General features: G+C 38.9%; 1 protein-coding gene across 3 annotated transcripts in view; it reads right to left on the reverse strand.

Moving 5' to 3' along the window:
- The window catches only part of pde4ba (phosphodiesterase 4B, cAMP-specific a), a 220,438-nt gene that overhangs the window by 92,469 nt on the left and 107,734 nt on the right, over positions 1-20,235 (reverse strand). The window contains exon 1 of one of the 3 annotated variants that reach the window (XM_036140927.1): positions 535-1,089. The exons of the other annotated variants lie outside the window; for them this stretch is intronic. Coding sequence (XP_035996820.1) covers positions 535-635 — 101 coding nt within the window. The 5' untranslated portion in view covers positions 636-1,089. Of the gene's footprint in view, positions 1-534; positions 1,090-20,235 lie in introns of those variants that run through there. 3 annotated transcript variants of the gene reach the window in all.

Here is a 20,235-nt window from a genome sequence, read left to right on the forward strand (position 1 = left end):
AAATATAAAGCGATTGCTAACGGCTAAGGCCATGGCAGACCCTTCAAAGCCATCATTTGTTCTACTTTTTTGGTGCGTTTACATCCTTCAGGTCATCTGGTCACCAGTGGGCCACAGAGACACGACTATATTTACACCACAGCTGAGAGGGGGAAAAAAAGCCATGATAATAAACAGATCCTCGAAACACTTCCAGAGTCATTTGCATCGCCAACTGCATGAACAGAACACACTGTTTGCAAAAGCTGCCGCGGGCAGAAACATGTCGGCTTTCATCTTCTCACCAAAACTGCATTAAGGTGCATTTAACTACATCAGTGGAGTGTGGTCAGTGATGTTGGGAAAATATATAAGTGCATTGTTTGATGATATGGAAAAAGGAAGTAACAGACTTTTCAAATCACAGAGAAAGACACAGAGGCTTGACAATGTAGTATACGCCTGGTGCAGAATTAAGCTAAGGACACATCAAAAAGCATATTTCATAACAAACTTTGTGTGGTGTATGTGTGTGTGTGAACCACGGTTCCTAACCTGTGAGGATGGCTGTGATTGGTGGCGTGAAGTTTCCGGATGACCTCCTCACTGAAGTCAAAATGAACTCTTCCTCGGGCGCAGGGTGAACGCCGGTACATTTCCCCAACACAAGCACACACTCACGCACACACTACTTCGCACATCTCATCACATATGGGACCCCAAAAACAAAACAGAAAACCATGTCAAACTAGTCCTAAGCCGTCCCACATTACAACAGCCGAACGTCACACACCATCACGCACAGTGGCAGCAGCGATGACAAAGTGGATACTTTGCACTAAAAGAACTCATTCAGCGCGGCAATACGTGGCTCAGGCATGCTCTGTGACATTCACACCGCTGTTACCTATAAACCCCGTTTTAAAGTAAAGTTTCTGAGCGGATCATCCATCGGCCACACTGTCCGTGGTGCTAAACCCGCAGCAAATAGGTGTCCGCTCATCTTCTCCACGCGCTCGATCTCCTGGTAGGCACAACGACAATATCAGCAGCAGTCCACGCATCACATCGCAAAACTCTTTCATCCCGTTTTACACTTGGTCACACTCCACTCTCTCTCTCTCTGAGCTCTCTTTAGAGATTCTTCTCCTCGTCATAGACTATACTTCCTCCCCATGCTGTGTGTGTGTGTGTATGTGTGTGTGTGTGTGTGTGTGCGGGCGTCTGTGTATGAGCTCTGTTCCCTTCAGGCGGCCGGGCAGAGTTAGGAGGAAGCTTTGAATTGTGGAGTGGAATCGCTGGAGAGGAGTCATAACTCAGCCACTGCTGACAGCCTTTAATTAGTCCTGTATCAATGTACTACACACAGAAGCATAACGAGGCGAACAACTCAAAGCAACTCAGAACAATTAGCTTTTTTTAAATGTTCCATGAAATCACTCCTCAAAAGCTCAGAAATAGTCTGCCGTGCAAAACCGACTTCAAAACCGTGTTGTTTCATAGGAACTAACATCATGCGATAAACAATTTTGGCAGTGATTTATAATAAATGGTTCGGATTGTAATGTGGTGTAATAAGTTTAAGCCATTTTTATTTGTTTTGTTAGAAAATATGTAAGAAAGAGTCTGGCTGAGGCTGTACCAAGTTTCTCGTAAATCCATGTAAGTTTGCAAACACTACAACAAATTATAAATACATAATATAAATATTTTAATTAAAAAAAGGCCCAACAAAGGCTTCTCTTTCTCTTAGGAACATTCGATCCGTTTTCTGGAAATAAACGTAGATAAACAAATAAAAAATATTTTTTTCTAAAATGTGTAATTCTTTGCAAATACCTTAAGAAGAATTTAATATAAAATCCTACAACCATTACGGCATATATATATCTCAATCTTTCAACATTTACCTACTTGCACATTTGCAAACAGTTAATTGTTTACTGTTAATTGGTTTTGAAAAATACTATTTTGTATTGAAAATCTAAATGTTATTAGCATTATTCTGTCCAAGACCCACATGGGTAAGTATTAACAACCAGGTCCACCTTAAATGTCAGTCTGTGTGGAGAAATAGCTGGCATCTGGTGTCATCTCAGGGGGCCACAGCGCCTGTTCATCCAGGAAAGGCTATTGAAACCAATAACACCTCAGTTGACAGAACGCACATTAGTGATAAATAGCAGCACATAGCAAAATGTGCTGATGACAGAAGGGTAAAAATTATTAATTAAAGCATAAATAGGCAAATTAAGGAGGGCTAATTTTCATTCTTAGCATAAGAGATACATTTTAGGCTTTTGGTTGCAAGAAATAGGCAAAAGTGGCTCATAATTTCCTATCTTAAGGAATTAAACACGCAAAATAAATTCTTACAAAACATGCACGTCATATCACTATAGATTTTCTCTTAGCATGGTTGGGCTGGATGCAAATTCCCTGCAACATTTGCATAAAATTTAAACATTGTAAACCTGATGATATGATAAACTGAACACTCATGAGTAAAGGAGAAAATGTGTTTCTAGTCACTCGACGTTTACTCAAAACCTTTTAACCACTCAGTTCAAACCGATGGTTTATTTTTTTGAAGCCTGCGTTCACTTTTGTTGTTTACGTCCCAAACTAAAACCTAAATATTAGAAATAAATTGTGGTCTGAGTCGCAAACATTTTGCGCCTGCTTTAGAAATGGAAACTTTCTTCATCTCAACAGAGCACAGCTATGTAAACAACGGTTAAGCACTGGATGTAATTTGGCTTCTCCAAGCGTTATAGAGCCCTGCACCTCTTACTGTATTCCCCTAAAATACAGGAAGAAACTCTGGGCGCCGTCAACATTGAGGTGGAAGATACAGGCTGATCAGACTCAACCTTCCTGTGGAAGAATGACTTATCTCGCCGACTTTCCTCCCTTTTTTTTAAGCATAACCAGCTGCCGGTGAGCAGGACTCATAAACACTTATGAGACAGACATATAATGAGGAGAGTAGGTTAATTACAATACTAATTGATAAGCGTTTCATACCAACTTTTGTACGTTTTTTTTGTACTGATCACAGATTTCTATAATAAAAAAAATCAACTAAAAACAAACAGAAAACGTCAAATAACTCAAATAGAACATGATACTGGTTGAGAGAGAGAAGTCTGTTTGAAGTTTCACTCTTTTTAAGAGGAAGTAATTGAGCTCCGTAAGAAAACCTTCCTCCGCAACAACCCCAGGGGTTTCCAAAAAACCAGCGTCAGGACAGGACAAGCAAGCTGCCACATCATTAATCCAAGCATGACTCAGACTGATGACACACACGGCAGGCACTCAGTCAACCGCATATGGGGAGGAGTCCGATCACTCCTCCGGAGACTGACACCTGAACGGCTGCGACGCACAGACAGGGCAGCTCTCCCGACTGCTTTTCAGCAAAAACAAAACTGATAGAGGAAGAATGTTCTCAGGGCAGTCCGTGCACCGCATGACAAAAGAAAGGACAGCTCCGCTTAATGTCTGAAAGAGAAACCGGAGGGGGAGAGCAAACAGCTTCTCAGCTTCTTTACGTTTTACGTTTTCTCATGCAGTCAGTATACTTTTGCTAATATAGGAAAAGTACTTATGGCCCATGGGTCAGTTAACGCTTTTTTCAAACTGTTCTCCCATTTCATCCACTTGTATTTAACTCATGTAAACAAACCCGCTGCAGACAATTTACACCGTAAGCACAATTATTTGTCCAATTGTAGTTTTCAGGACTTATTTTATAATTATTATTATTTTATTATTGATATGCTTATTTTCTCTATCATTCCAAAATGTTATTATACCTCACACCTGATTGGTAAAAAAAAAAGAAAAGTAACAGAGAGTAATGGTAAAAAATTGTGTTTTAGCTATATTATGCATGGACAACCTTGGGAAACTATTAGTGAGAAGATTGATTTTAAAACCCATACCTATGTCATTTATTTTCATCTGCTACAGTGAGATTAATAACTATATGTTGCCCAATATAGCCACCCAACCTTTCAATAACAGTCATAAGCCTTTTATCCATGGAGAGTTTGATTCTCCATGGAGCCACGGCCTAGGAGACACAGGACACCGGGTGAGTTCATCTCTTTTCCAGTATGCTACTACATCCTCATACCTATGTACCACCATTTCATACCTGCTACCGTTTCATTTGCTTCATTGTATTCACATGTTTTCATTAATCACAGAGACAAAGACATCATTAAAATGCTTAATCCATTATGCTATTTAAGTCAGTCTGGAAATATTCTAATGCACTCCATTGTAATTTAATCTGGCTGTAAAACCTGTTTTGTGTCAATGTAAAAAATGATAGATTAGGCCCCGATCAAACCATAATGACCTATTATCTAATGTCTATACTTTGTTGGATTCTTATAACTACATTTCCTTAGACGATGAGTAGAGCACAGAAATTTACTTTAAATTGTCGGCTGTCAAAGCAGTTCTGAAACTTCCCACAGGCGGGTTTTTAATCAGATTCCTGGTTGGTACGAGATTTTCAAGCGGTCGACTGCGCCTTTTCATTCTTCCAAAGTTCCTGTACGACCCACGGAAAGATCAAAGGTGTGAAATGATTAAGAGGTGAAATGACCGGCACCCTGTTCAGAGATGTGGGCTGTTTTTCTTCCCTGTAAATCTCCCTTTTAGGGAGGTTCTCAGCGAGATTTAGGCCAGGCAAGAAAATGTTGCCATGTCCTGACTCTTTCATCTTTGGTGCCCTCACTGGTCGCCATGCAATGGAGTACTGGAATGCATGATGTGAAGCATTGTACTGCATTGAATTCACATTAATCGTGAAAGATACAAGCTTTTTTTTTAACCACTGCTTCAAGAAAGTCTTCTAAAATCTGGCACTCAGTTTGATCTCTTATTTGAGCCACGTTACTTTTATGAAATGCCAGCGTATGACCACTGATTAAAATAAACTAAATTGACTCCTAGACAATAGAGAGATACCACATTTCCTGACAGCAGACTTTTGAAGACTATTTCAAACAACTGGAAGCAGAGACAAAAATACCACGGCGGCAGAACTACGCAGTGGCAAAAGAGTGAAACAGACAACAGCTAAAACAGCATCATTTTAATCAAACAAACAAAAAAATAAGCAAATGAAGGATTTAGATGAGGGTTCAGATCTTAACCCAATAAATAAATTGTCTGTTAATAAAACAGTCTGTTTGCATAACTTGCAACGTGTAGACCCTTTCTTTCTGTTTGGTGAAAATGTTTACCTTCACTAAAGTAAAACAATTAACATAATTGTAGTAGTGATTAAATTATTTTAATGGAACCATTAAGCTCCTTGCAAACACTCAGAAAACAAATACAAACAACAAAATCAAACTCAAAACTCTTTACGACTCGCAAGGCAAAAAAGAAAAAGGTGAACATGAATATCAACCACCCATTTGATGACATGGAAAGTAAGCCTGCTGTGTTAAGGAGCTTCACTCTGTTTACTTTCAGTTGTTCACTTGTTGCTATGAACTGCATGCCAAGACAGGCACACAATAAACACAAACCTCTGGCAGCTTAAATACTACTGCTTTACACACCAGATCTAATTATAGTCAGTAGATTTTCACTGTTGGGCGGGGCACACGTGAAAGTATTCTCATACCTTCACACAACTTTCACATCTGTTCAATAACAAGACTCATCCAGGCCCCATTTAAAAACATTTCTGCAAATCCACTTTATAACCACTAGATGGCAGGCATTCATTCCACAAACAAAAGGGGCAGTAGTCAGGTGCAGTGTACCAAAATGGCCACAAGATGGCAGGGTTGTACCAGTAAATTTCATTGGGTTTGGCATAGACGGCTCCTGCAACTCACATTTAAAGGAGGTGGAATGCAATATGCTGCTGCATACACATAATGTAAGCACAGCTCTTTAAATCCCTATTTTAATTTTGGTTTAAAATGGCAGCGATAACACTATTGAGAGGTTATGGGGACGCTGCAGTGTTGGCACTGACAAAAACTGATGGCAAGCAGCCGTCTTGTATCCCTTCATAATAATTAGCAATTAGGATGATAGAATGTGGTGTGCTCTGAATACCAAACCACTACACTGCAGCTGTTCTCAATATACATATCCACAAGCCCATCATTAGACCCCAACAATCTAGACTGAAATATGATGCCATAAGTAACCGTTATTAATGTAACTGGTGGTCAGAATGTAATGCGTTACAAGAAATGCATTTAATTGCATTGCAAATGCTGTCTATGTGTATTGATCGCTGTTATTTTAATTTGCAGTTTTAATGGTGGCTTCATATTAAAACAATGGACAATAGGAAAATATTTGCGTACATATTGTACATTTTTTGTGCTTCAGTTTTAACCCACTGATCTCAACTGTCATAATAGTGGCAATAAATAAACAAAAAAAAAAGGACTTTAATGAAATTCCTTATCTGAAACAAACACAAAGAACGGCAGCAAACCGAACCACAGCTGTTTGTGACTCAACCAGACAAGCACCGCATCACCTCAGATGTCAACACTTTCCTCACACAGACACACACGCAGCCATATTAAATCAGGATCAAACAGCGTGCAGTTTTCCTGAAAGCGGTTTAAATATAAACTTAATAAAGGACGGCAGAGGGATACAGTTCATAAGGGCAAACTGACAAAAATCTAACTCGGAGGATGACAGAAATGACTAAAAAACGTTTCTGCTGCTGGGTGGGGTAGGGGTGGAAGGTGGTAGATCAATGCCACGTTAAATCACCCGTCTAAGATTGCTATTTGACTCCCAAATTCTATCAGCAATCTCTGATCAACCTTCTTGAGGTTATGTCATGTATTTTGAAAAAGATACTTTGTTAAGGTAACCAGCAATTAACTGCTACACACCAAAAGATCTATCAAAAAAGAAAAAGGAAAGACTAAATGTCTCTTTTTGCAAGACACACAGACCAACATCCTCCTCCTCTTCAAATTTTAAAGGATAGCCACTTTACTAGGATCAGTTTGCATAGAAAGGCATAATTATAAGTTTAGAAATTAAGCTTCGAGAAAATATTTTCAATCATCAAACAGTAGGTTAGTAAGGAAGAAAGTTATTCCAGTTTATTTGAACAACATTAGGATCTTAAAAAAAGGGAATCATTTTACAGAAGTACATCTATTTATATTTCAGGGCTTTACAACATTTAAAAGAAATGTAGATGGTTTTGGGGATGTAGCTTTTTTTAATAGGTTTTATTTATTATTCTTCTTTGTTTAGTACATAAGTACAACATTAAATCTGATGTTTTATACACTTGATGTTAAATTCCAATAATTTGGAAACAGGCAAAGTCCAGCACCTAAAAATGTGGTTGTGGGCTTAAATCAGAACTGGTTCCTCAGCGACGTAAAGTGTAACTCACCCCAAATCAACTTTTTTTTGCAGATATGCTATATAAACTGGGATTAAGGGAGCTACCTTATTGTTACGGAGCATCCTTTTTACAATTTATGGGAACTTGTTTAGTTGTGTAATATTTGTCTTAAAACCGTCTCAGTGCCGCCCTCTTAGGGTTGAACGGTGACTATTACAGTTGAATTTTCCTGTTGGTTCAAACGGTACATGCTTTCATCACTAGAGCCCCAGGTTCAGGTATGAAGGCCAACATGCCCTCAACCCGCAGCAAGTCACTCAGGAGTTGGAATCGCAAGCGTTGATGATTAGTCTTTAGCATTTGTTACTGCTTTGAACGGCCATGTCAGTAATGATGCTACTAACATTTCTTTCCCACTCAGAAACTGCAGAAAATCCTCCACGTCAAGAGACAGATGTGGCAAAAATCACCAGATGTCGCTGTTGTCACTCCATGTTTCAATATGTCACATTCCCCTTCCAACAGGCGGCGACTATCAGCGTGGCTCTTAAGATACTCTTAAGAGATATTCCTGCCCTGTGTGGTGCCTTAAAGGTGCATAGCCACGTTATTTGACATTTTTTTATTTTTATATGTTGGTAACTCGCTCTGGTTACATAAAAAGTTTTTATAAAAGATTATCACGTCCTGGTTGTTATTTTGGCGTTTTATGCTTTGTTTTTGCACAATTTGTTTGGAAATAAAGCTGTTTGTGTTTATTTACAATATTAACAGAAGTACGATACTGCGCGTGCGCAGCAGGAGATGAACCAGGGAGCAGCTAACGGCTATCAGCATCTCCCAGTAAAGTAATCGAAACAATGGTCCAAGATCCACAGAAAAAAAAAAAACACGCAAAAAAATTATTCCAAGAGGGAAAAGAAAAGAAAGATAGCACTGGGAATACAGTGTGAATGTTGGTGTTCACTGAAGAGGACGCTAAAGCTAAGCTGCCGACTGCAGAGTTGATTGACGTGAGTAAACATCCTTATTAATACTGTGATAATAGTATTAGCAATGCTCTTCTTAGCCGCTACAGTCTTAAGTAAAAACATTATAAATAGATTGATCGATTGATCGGTTCTTACCTTGATGCTGTGTCCCTGTTTCCTTTTATGAACTGAAATTGGAAATTACATTAATTTCTCTGTGATGTTCTGATATGAGGCTCTTAGAGTTGCTGTTAGATCAGTGAATTTAATTAATGGTTGGTCTTCGATCCCGCCAAGCGCCCGCTTTACCACAAGGCATTTCAGAGGACCAGGCTCGGTTTGGCATTATTATTAATAATGATTCATTTGTTTTTATTTTATTTATTATTATGCTTTCTGATTCAGTTCTACGGTACTGCTGGTATATGGTGCCACATCTGTTTATATCTCCCCATCGAGCCCGCTGCTGGGGTTATTTTTAGGCTCAAAAAGGACTATCAATATACTAACAGGATGGACGCTTGCTGTATATAACCTTATTTTATCATGATCAAGTGGTTTTTGGTCTTTCCTTTATACCTTTAAAAGTGATCTGGTTCACTTGGTAGAACATCAGGATCGCTCCGACCTCAAATGGGGGCTATTAAATATGGTGGATTGTCTTGCCCTGATATCCTAGCATGTGTGGTGTCCACCAATGACGAACGAGCTGTTGAATGTGACGTGTAGCCAATCAGAAAGTGCAGTGCGGGAAGCTCCGAGATAAACAAAAAAAAATCAAAAACAGCTGACCTTCATTTCATAGTACAGCCCCTGTTTGCGTTTTCTCCACTCGTTTAACCAATGCCTTTTGTTTTTGTTGTTTTTTCTCTGTTAAAATCAGTCCACAGACTATTGCCTTTGTTCTTCCTCGTCATCCATGTTTATTTACTCTTAACTCTCGTTTGATCTTGAGAGGTTTTTGCAAGATTTCCCTTCTGTTATCTGAATGATCTTGAGCGAAATCAAAGCGTGTTTTGATTGCCGTCTGACCGGGCACCACACACGGCAAAACTTTTCCAGCAACGATTTTTTAATGTTACGTGTGGTGTCTCTCAGGCTTTGAAAATTGTCCGACTATTTTAAAATCCTGCCGTGTGAAGCAGCCTTCAGCCGTGTCTCTTGGAAGTGCCGGTTTTGGAGGCATTTTTCAAAATGTATCTGGAGGCAGGGTTATGCCTTCACGTCTGGGTGAGCTGCAGGTAGGAATAAACCGCGTAGTTGGAAATGAATTAAAGGCTCACAATGTAGGATGGCTAGCTTCTTGGACAGTACAACAATTTAATTTTCTTACATTAATCCTTAATAGAAATTCCTTCTGACGTTTTTTTCCTCCAAAGCATTACTGGTCTGATTTACTGCTAGAAAAACATAAATTCCAGAGCATCCTACAAGCCCCTGACTGCCTCTGTGTTTACAATGGTTGTGCCAATAAACATGTAAACTTGGGGATGCCTCAGCAGCGTAACTATTTTCCCCGCACACTTCACCAATTAACAGAAAGAGTGAGTGTAATCGAGTGGGGAATGACACGTGCTGAGCAAATCTACATGTTTGCATGAATGAAAGTGTCTTTGGGGAAGACTCTGGTAAGTGCCTTTAATTCAATTTTGATTGGGATGTTCAAAGAACTGCATGCGTGGATCAGTTTGAAAACACTCCTTACGGTCTCTCATACTTCTGGACTTACTGGTGTGAACACGGTTTTTCAGTTTGCACTGTGTCTTAGTAGGGAATAGATGCTAAAGTTTGGGTGTGGGGCTTTGGATCATTTATTTAGACTTTAACACCTTAAAACTGGCAGAACACATACAGTACCTTACCATTATAATAAATTCTATTTTCCAGTGATAGAGGTCTAGCATTTGTTGCTCCTGCAGATGAAGGGACATTCTACATTATATAAATTGTAATGGACAAACTCTCTAAAGCATTGAATGTAAACAGACAAGCAGCGTATAGAGTAAGCTGAGCCTTGTGACGAAACAGTAACTGAATCATTTGTTTAGGCAAATTTTAAATGTTTTATAATTGTGTAAGAGGAGCATATGAAGGTAAAGATAGAGAATTTGTCTGGAAGCTTGTGGAAAGGTTTTAAAAACCTACCATTCAATTTACATTTCCATGCAATGACATTTCAGCTGTGTAGTCCTTTTTATTAATAAAGATAGTAATCTCATTCATGGCTCGCAAAATCACCTGGCTTGAATTTGTTGACCGTCATGTTTTTGTTTTCTTTTCTTCTACATCACAGCTGAAGCAATTATTGAGTCTCCCCGGAAACCTCACCTTGACGAGCAAGCACAGAGCAACACAAAAGAAAGCCCCCCCTTAAGATCACCGAGCTTTGGCTTCTGCGAGAGCATCTCTCTCACCCGCTCATTAATCCATTGACATAACTGTGAAAGCTTCAAGCTGCAGCCCTGGGCATTTAGGACAGAAGCAAAGCAGCAGACATGATCGGAGAGAAGATTAGGAGCTCTTTCAGATTGCACGCTGACAGGCCTGGTCGTCAGATAAAGGGGGAATTTCAAATGCAATTCCATTTGTCCTGTTGGCTCCACCACAATACAGCTTCCTTTTCCTACTCTCATCTCTTTCAGTATAAAACTAATTCCTCCCTCTGAAAAGAGGGCACTGCAGTCATTCCCTGCTGTGATTAACCTAATCCCTTCGCAGAGTTGTGCTTCTCTGGCTGGCTGCAATATTAAGTATTTGACGTCAGCTGCACTCACGTAATGATAACCTGGGGGCAGATTCCGAATCGGGAATCATAAGCAGGGTGTTAAAGCATTAAAGATCACCATCATCTACAGCCAGTGACAGTCTTAAATAGACTGTATCACAGTGGGAAAGCAGGGCAATTGATACCACAAAAATAAAAAAATGTATACGTAATAATTAATATTTGCAGTGTTTGAGTTACTTTTTCAAATATTACAGGATCATTACAAAAAAGTTGAAAAACAAAACAACTGGACTTATTTCCGAAGTTTGAAGACGTTTCGCTTCCCATTCAAAAAGTAACAAAAGCCTTGTTATGGCTTAGATAACATGCATAACAAGGTCTTTGTTGGGCAATAAAGCTTGGAACTCCACACTACTCCAGACATTTTGAATTGAGATATCTTTTTGGATGGGAAGCGGAACGTCTTCAAACTTCGGAAAAAAAAGGCCAGTTGTTTTGTTTTTTTACTTTTTTTGAATGACCATGACCTGGATGACTGAGAATCTTCACCAGCATTACAGGATCATCATATTTGAATATTCCAATATTCCATTAAAAATCTTTTATATAGAGATCCATAAATCAGCTTCTAAGACACACGTGATAGAAACATTATTCTTAATACAAATCAGCCAGCAGATGGCACAATGTGTCCATGCTCTGTACAGCATTCACATTCCATACTTGGTTGGGGCTCCTTTTACATGAATTACTACACCAGTGCATGATGTCATGGAGGCGATCAGCCTGTGGCTCTGCTTGGGTGTTAAAAAAGAGCCTTGCAGCTCAAAAATAGCTCGCCTGCATAGTAGGGTTGGCTGTCTCTCATAATTCTCTTGCCAATAGCTGATAGATTCTGGACAATTAAAGAGATTGTCACTTAATCGAATGATGGTCCTTTTAGCTGTGTGGAGAAGAGCCAAGTCCAGCGAGAAGATTAACTCAGTCTCCATAAAGCCTGCTAGCAGATGGAAGTGTTTTAACATTTCCTGGTAGCCATATGTAATGACTTTGGACTTGATTAAACACAGAGGACCGACACCAGCACATGACATGGCTTCATCATCATCACTGAATGTCGAAACTGCACACTGGACCTCAAGCAACTTGAATTCTGTGTCTCTCCACTGTCCAGTCTTTTTTCTCTTTAGCCCAAGTAAGACGCCTTTGGCATCTCTGGTTCCGGAATGGGTTAACAAATATTAACTTTAAGTCAGCCCCTTTGTTTTTGTTGGCTATAACATGACCATAATGTGTTTTTTTTGTCTTAATTAATGTTATTCAGATAAATAGGGTTTCATTAGTTGCAAGTCACAAAGGAAAAAATATCACAATTAGTTGTAATGTAATACTCTGTGTAATGAATCCATATTAATTCCATTTTTATTTTATTTACTGGAATAAATTACATTTTTGATCACATCTGAAATGTATTCAGATGCAGTTATACTCATGAGAACCTATTTCCAAAGTCTGTAAAATGCAATGTCTAAAAATAACCATAGATTCTGCTCTCAGAGACAGTCTTTAATGTGGCTGACATGTCTTTTTTTTTCAAACAGAAGCTAACAGTAAAGGTCAAGATGTCCATCTTTGGTAGTGAGTTCAGACGCGTGAAAATCCACCAACATGGATCCATGTGGGTTAGATGAGATAGCTGGATTTGTTATTAACATTTATCTGCCCCTGTTGTTGTAAAGGGTAACACACTGAATGTCAAAGCTGCCAGCTAATTTCATCAACTAAAGTAGATTCATAAATTGTTGCGGTTTAAGTCTGATAAAAAAAATCTTGGCAAACTAGTTTTTAATCTCTTTGGTTTGGTTTTAGGCATAGGCCTAGCATATAGAGAAGTTTGTTGCCAACATGTGACAGGGCAGTTTTGCTCTACAAAAAATTGTATCTCCAGTTTGAATCCTAATGGCGTGATTAGGATTCAAGTCTAATCAAGCCAAGTCTAATCAAGTCTAGTGCCTTGATTTTATAATCAAGGCACTAGACTTGATTATAAAATCAAGACTAGATCCAGCATCAAAATGGGCAGGCCCACATTGATGCAATAGTAACCTGTGTTTGTACCACTATCAATCATTTGGTTTTTGTGCGTGTGCATGTGTGTATGAAGGGGCATGTATGTTGAGTGGCAGCAAGTTTGTCACCTGGAGGTGCATACTTGCTGGAGCAGCAGGAGTGGTTGCGAGAACGGTAGAAGGCCTGCAACACATCGCTGTAATAAACAGGAAGTAGAGGTTGAAAAGCTGTAATTGTTCTGTCATGTCAACTAGTGTTGGTGACATTACGCACTTTCCAGAGACGTAGAGAAGGAAATGCAATTTTGTGAGTTATAATCGCTAACAATCATCTTTGTCATTGCAACATACATTCAGATGAAACTTGTCCTGTGTATTTAACACATCCCTTGGGGAGGCAGTGGGCTGCCACTGCGCGCCACCAGGTGAGCATTCTGGGGGTAAGGGTCTTTGCTCAGGGACCCAGAGGGGTAGTCTGTGGGAATCAAACCAAGAACCTCCAGGATGAAACTGCATACCTCTAATCACTACCCCCCCCCCCCCCCACCCAAAGTGGTGGAAATATCCAGGAAGAAGCCACCAGCGGAAACAGCTGATTAATCGCGTGGGGTAAATGTTTGCAACGTCAGAACTAACTCTTTCAGAAAAGCCGCCTAGAGCGAGCGTGAAATCTTTTTTCTTTTTGGAAGGAAACTGAGGAAACTATTTAAAATTTTGCCAGCTCCATCAACCTTTTCCAACATGATACTTCAAAATGCACATGAAAAACTTTGATGGAAACATGGCTGTTGTTTCTGTTTTATAGGAGATGCTGTTGGTACAAACTTGGTGATAAAACACAACCCTGAGGCGGCCTTGCGTTTTAAACCAATTTACAAAACTTAGAACCATTTAAGAGGAGCTGGCTGTGGTCTGTTTTATGAAAAGTTGTGAGCCCATAAAACCAGTGCTGGGTGTGTTTGTAGCACTAAAAGGTGTTGAGACAAGAGGGTGATATTTACAGTGTTAAAAGCAAAGGAAAAGTCTAAAGATAAAACCCTGGTGTATGGCCAGGGTTGAATGAATCCAGATATATAGGGACGTTGTCGTTTTTGTTTTTGGAAAGACTTTTTCAGGTTTCTGCAAATGTTAGGATAATCTTTCCAGGAAGTATTCAAGGACAGGTGTTTATTGCTGCCAAAACATTCAGAGCTAAGAAGAGGAAGGACGGTGTGTGTTTCATGTCAGAGGTCTTAATCCTGACATGAAAGCAGAGAGATCCGGTAACAAGACCCACGTGTGTAAACCGTTCATTCCCCAACTCTTTTCTTTCTGTTCCTAAAAGTGATGTTTTATCGGCTTCATCTCCAGCTGTCCGGCCATTGCATCTGTGGTAGAGTTGAACTGCAAAGTGGCTGCAGTTTAAACCAGCGATTCACTTTAGGTTCTCAGATCAAGAGGTAACAAATGAGGCAACGTTCTCCAAATGTATGCAGGCGGTAAAGTAAACTGCTCAGTTGCTCAGAACGTGTGTCGGAGCTTTACTTTTTAGATTTAACAATTAGTGGTGCAGCTACTAAAATATCAATTTCAGGAGCTAGAAAAGGTTCGCCTTAGGTTGTCAATTAATCTGCTGAATGAGCCTTTAAAGAATTACAAAATTAGACTGAATGCCTTTGAACTCCAAACATAGTTTTTTTAATTTTTTTGTCTTGTGACAGTACCAATTTTCCAAGCAGTGGAGCGGGCTTTAAATGTTTGAAACTCCTTTTAGGAGCTATGAGCATAAAGAAAAAAAAAAAAAAAAAAAAAAAAAGAGAAACGTGTAGTAATTACTGAGGTGATATGGGTGGAAATATCTGCGCCACTAATGACAAAGAAGGAAGAACAGCTAGTCAGCATAAACATTTATGACTGTCCATGAATAAAAAAGGCAGTTAGCTCAACACACATTTCTGCCTTGGCAATGAGGTGATGCTTCTGCAGCTGCAAGGCTTATTAGCAGCTTCTAATGGTGATTTACTGCAAACTGTACGCAGCTGAGCCTGAGGACAAAGTCCCCCACAGTCCAACCTGGAGCTATGTATACATTGTAGCAAAACACACCAGATGTGGATTTATTTTCTAAAGATGTGCTGAGACATGAGTTAGAAACTGGACTGCCCAACTGAAATTCTAAAATTTGATCTTACTCCGTGACTCCGTCATGATAAAACTATGTGGTGTGGAAACTGTGGAAAAGAAGCAGACTCAAAATGAGCCATTTTGTGCGTCAGTGAGGTGTTTAAAAGGGGAGCAGAAGGTTGTAGAGACATGGCACTTAGGCAGGCGTGAGAGGGATAAAGGTCAACCTTTTTAAATGGAGGATAACGACAACGATGCTCTGATTCACCCATTTAGGATTGTCGTGATACTAAAATTGATAATTTGATATTGATACTAAGAAAAATACTCAATACCCTTTTTTAATACTGCAGCAACACTTCTTGAAGGGACAGGGTTCTTTCTAGTTGAGAGGACAATATATAACCACAAAGTGATGATATTTTAACTTCCTTAAAAGGAGCAAAAGCAAAATGTCAAATATTTTAGATAGAAAGAACTAAAAAATTGTTTTGCGAAGAACTAAAGGTATCTTTCTAGATGGAATATGGCATGACGTCACACATCGTCTCTGTGCTGCTCTCCAGTCTCTGGTTAACAAAGCCGGACCGTCCACACATGCATGTACCTCCATGTGAGCAGCTGCCACTCAGGGCTTAGCCCCCCCCCTCTACATAAAAAGCCACTGCCGCGTTCACCTGAAGACGATCAGCCCAGCTAACACAGTTAGCACTGTTCAATGCAGCCCGGCGGGCTTGTGAGCTGCCACTGTGATCTTTGCGCACATTGAGGTTATTCTTTTCTTACAACGAATGTAAAATTGAAACGGATGCTTAGATTTCGGAGGTAGAGAGAGCCGTGGTTTGCCACACATCTTGTTGTGGTCTACAGACACTGCTCAACAGTGAACCTAGTGGGAATTTTTCCCCCTTATTGCTCCTTTAAGTATACAGCTGCAAAAAATATCCTAATTGCAAATGCAGCACATTGGTACCGGGCTGCTCTCTTTTTCTATTTCAAAATAATTGAATACAGCAAAAAGGTTTTATAACGGCTTCTTAGGACAGCTTTGTTATGACAGAGATCAGAAGCTGAGAGTGCAATATTTATTTTTTTACAGACTTGAGAGTAGATTTGTAGATCCCAACATACAGTAACTGCTTGACACTCATTACAGCTGTGTTAAAGCTCTGACTTCTCCATGTCGCATACGTTGTGTTGTTCTGACAAAATAGTGATTTCCTTTTACAAAAACAATTTTAGTTAGCTCAATATGATTTATTTTCTAAAGCCAGTGAAGTCGCCGTAAGACTCCACTAAGCCCAGCATAATCCTGCAGCTGACACAGTTCGTGACAGATGGAATCATCCGACTAAATGCTGCAAACATAATGTAAAAATGGTCTCTGCTTTAAAAATCTTGGGATCTTGTTCGTTAGTATGGTAGGATGGAATTGGGGCCTCCTCTGTAATAACATCGCCGCTGTTCTTGTCTGTCTAGGTGAAGGTCAAAAACAAAACTTTCTGCCCATCTACCTTCCAACCTTTAGTCATTATGCTCTGGCCAAAACAACAAGATCATCGATACATTTGGCTGAAATGAGCTTTAGTCACAAAGGTCTACTTGTGGAGGAAGTACCATATGGATGGTAATGTGTGAAGCAGTCCTCTATGACCCTATCTCAGATAAGTGGAATTTATGCATCTTTATGCATGTGGGTAAGCAAAAACTAGATGAAAAATTTATTGATTGGAGCAAACTAATTTAACAAAGTCAGAAATTGACCATGTAATCAGTAGCTTCTTCAAACACTGACTGATATGATCTAAAGTTTCAGCCTCATCATCATCATCATAAAACCAATTTGTTTTCTACTGAATCTCATCTGCAAATATCAAATTATTTTAGTCTTACATTTACATAAACAGTCTTATGACTACACAGTGGGAATATAAGACTCAACATGATAGCGCAAATATCAAAAGAGCCCATTAAAAAAAACAGTTTGTCTTAAGATTCATCTCATGCTGTTCAGCTTTCTGGCCTCTGCATCAATTCAAGTCCTCTAGAACACGTTCAGGTTACGTTTCACAGATGATCCATATCCCACACATCCCACAGCTAGCCTAGCTAAACAGCTAGGCTTTTTTTCTTTTTTTTGGAGTTCAGGAGATACTTATAAAAATTCCTAAAATACCTATACATTTCCTTTGTATATGTTTCAGAGCACAAAGTGGCTCGGACTGGCTTGTTTTACCAGGTTAAGAAACCTGCACAGGATCAGATTGCATAAATACAACAGGACATTATTTTATTCAGAAAGAACAACCGCAACAATGGCAGCACACATTGGTAAACACAAACCCCGCTTAAAAAAGAAGCACACGTGTTACTAGCTGATGTGCAGCATAACTGTATTTATAAAGCTTTCATCAAGCACAAACACCTGCAAGCTGAATGCTGGCAGTAGCTTTCTGTTTGCCGGTCCGTGCAGAGTGCCTCCATACGACCGCATCTGAAACTGCCTGGCAACGAGTGGGTTCAAAAACACTTGACATGTGGCTCCGTGTGGTCGGCCATTGTTGGCTTTGAAATCTGTTGCTTTTCACTGCATTCAGCATGTGGTGGGTTGCTCAGGGAGTTATTATCTTGTACAATTTCACTCAATACACAGGAAAAAGACTTGGGTTATTGAAAAGGCTCCTGGTTCAGTTTTGTCACCTTAAACTGAAGCCGTTTTCAAATCACAAACCCCAGAGTAGCAGTTATGTATATTATTGAGAAAGCAGATGCTCTTTCATTAATCTCAGTATATCAGTAGTGAACTAATAATTATAATCTTTAAATAACTTATCCATACTGCCATTGGGGTGCTGTGGAACACCAGTAGAGAGTATAATGGTCCAGCCAACCGTGGTCGAGCTCCACAGGAAAAGTCTTGACTGTCTTTCATGTAGTAAATCAGAAGCAGTGTCTTCTATAACTAATAGGAGCAAATTTCCTTTGCTGTGGACTTCAAGCGTCTACTTTTCAGACAAAAAAAGCCATGTTTATTTAAAACATTGAATCATTGGTTATTTGTTGTTTAACAGGCCAAGACCAATATGTAATGCTTTTGCTAAAAGAATGACCATCACAAAAAAATTATTGTCAGTCAACGTAAACACAATAACAATCAAATAATAAATAAATAAATAAAAACAATTTTATATTTAAACAATAGATTTTTTTGCTTACCTTCAGATAAAATTAAGATACACATAAATATTCTAACTGGAAACTGATTTTTCTTTAGATATGTGAATGGAGATAAACGTGTTTAAGATAAAACCAGTGGACACTCAGTATTATAGATGGAATCAGTTTGTCCCATAAAGTGCATTGATATTACATTTATTGTGAAAGGGTGCTAGATGAGTAAACTGAACTGATACTAGTTTCCATACACCCAATGATAAGAAAATAAGTATTTTTCTGTTTTTTCAGTATTTGACCTGCCGATCACTGATCAGAATAAATCAAAGGACAATTGGCTGCGTCTGATCTTTGGCTGAATCATTTAGTCTTCTCAAAAAATGTCTAATAACAGCACATCAAAGAAAGTCATGGGAATTTTTTTTGATTCTGTTATATCTTCTAATAGTTTCTTAAAGAGATATCTTAATTGCCAAATGTGAAAGTTTAAACTTCATAAAAAACAGAGATCAGACATGAAATTCTGATTTTGCGTCACTATCAGAAATAAACGTCTCTCAAGACGGAAAAAATTTCTTAAACACCAGGTTCATGATTTATATGAATATAAAGTAAACATCAAAAAACTCAAAACGTCATCCAGCAACACAGATGAATCTTAATCTCATAAATATCAATAAAGCATAAAAAATAACTGACTCATCTAAAGCTTATAAGGTTTATGTTGATACAATACGTCAGGTTAATTACAGCACTGAATTATATCTTTGTGCCTTTGGTGGTTAAGAGAGGTAAATAAAGTTCTGGCATTTTTTTTTTTTTAGTATCACAATAAAGTATTTAGTATCACTAGATTAAATATGCTACCTGGGCTGCATTTGACCTTTTGCTTTGATTAAGTAAACCAAAGCAGAATTTAAAGGATTTGGTATATCTGCCTCATCTTAAATCTTTGCTGTTCCAAAAGCTCATACTTACAACTGACAATGCCCCTGGATAATAGACCCAAATCATCAACCAAACACCAGCTTTTCTTTTCTTTGTAGCTGAGAGCTGCACCTCCTGCTCATTAGCAAAACTCTCACAGATGGAGTGTGACACAAAGTTCAGCTCGCTCATATGCAAACATGGAGTTTCTCTTTTAGATGTACGCTCAGTTCATTCTTTTTATTCTCACAGAGCGCCAGCAAAAGCCATTCCTGTTCGACCTAAGGAATATAAAAGCCTTCCATGTTTATAGACAAAAGGCAAACACACTAACTAAACAGGTAGAAAGTAAGATGAGTAGATCGGTGTAACCTGAGCGGCATCTTGGCACCAGGCTTACAGTCGGTAGGATGCCAACGGTACACAAGACTCAAAAATATCACAGACAACAAAGACTTCAGAAATTCCTCATTCAATCTCTGACTGGAAAGATGGCTTTTGGTGGCACAGGAAGGGCAACACAAAAGGCAATGTGACGGATTGTGTATTCCTTTATTCCTAAGGAAGTCGCAATATGTGACATTTCCATTAGTCTTGAGAATCCAGCTGTGTGATGGAGGAGGAACCAGGAGCGTGAATGACTAATGATTGCAAAACGAAATAAAACTCAAGCATGCAGACACGTCTGAGGACTAAATTCTCCTCATTCCCCTAATTATTCAGCATTTGCCTAAAAAAAACTAAAATCTAAAGTTAGTTTCTAGCCTGATATTAGCAAAAGAAAAAAAACATTAACAAATAATATATAATGCTAGAATATTGTAGGTATGGCGATTTTCAAGTTCTGATACTCACCTAAAAGTACTTTAATTTGATGTTCATAAGCACATAGTTTACACCAGCATCTGCCTT

This window comes from Fundulus heteroclitus, chromosome 9, assembly GCF_011125445.2.
Source record: "Fundulus heteroclitus isolate FHET01 chromosome 9, MU-UCD_Fhet_4.1, whole genome shotgun sequence".
Taxonomy (NCBI): Eukaryota; Metazoa; Chordata; class Actinopteri; order Cyprinodontiformes; family Fundulidae; genus Fundulus; species Fundulus heteroclitus.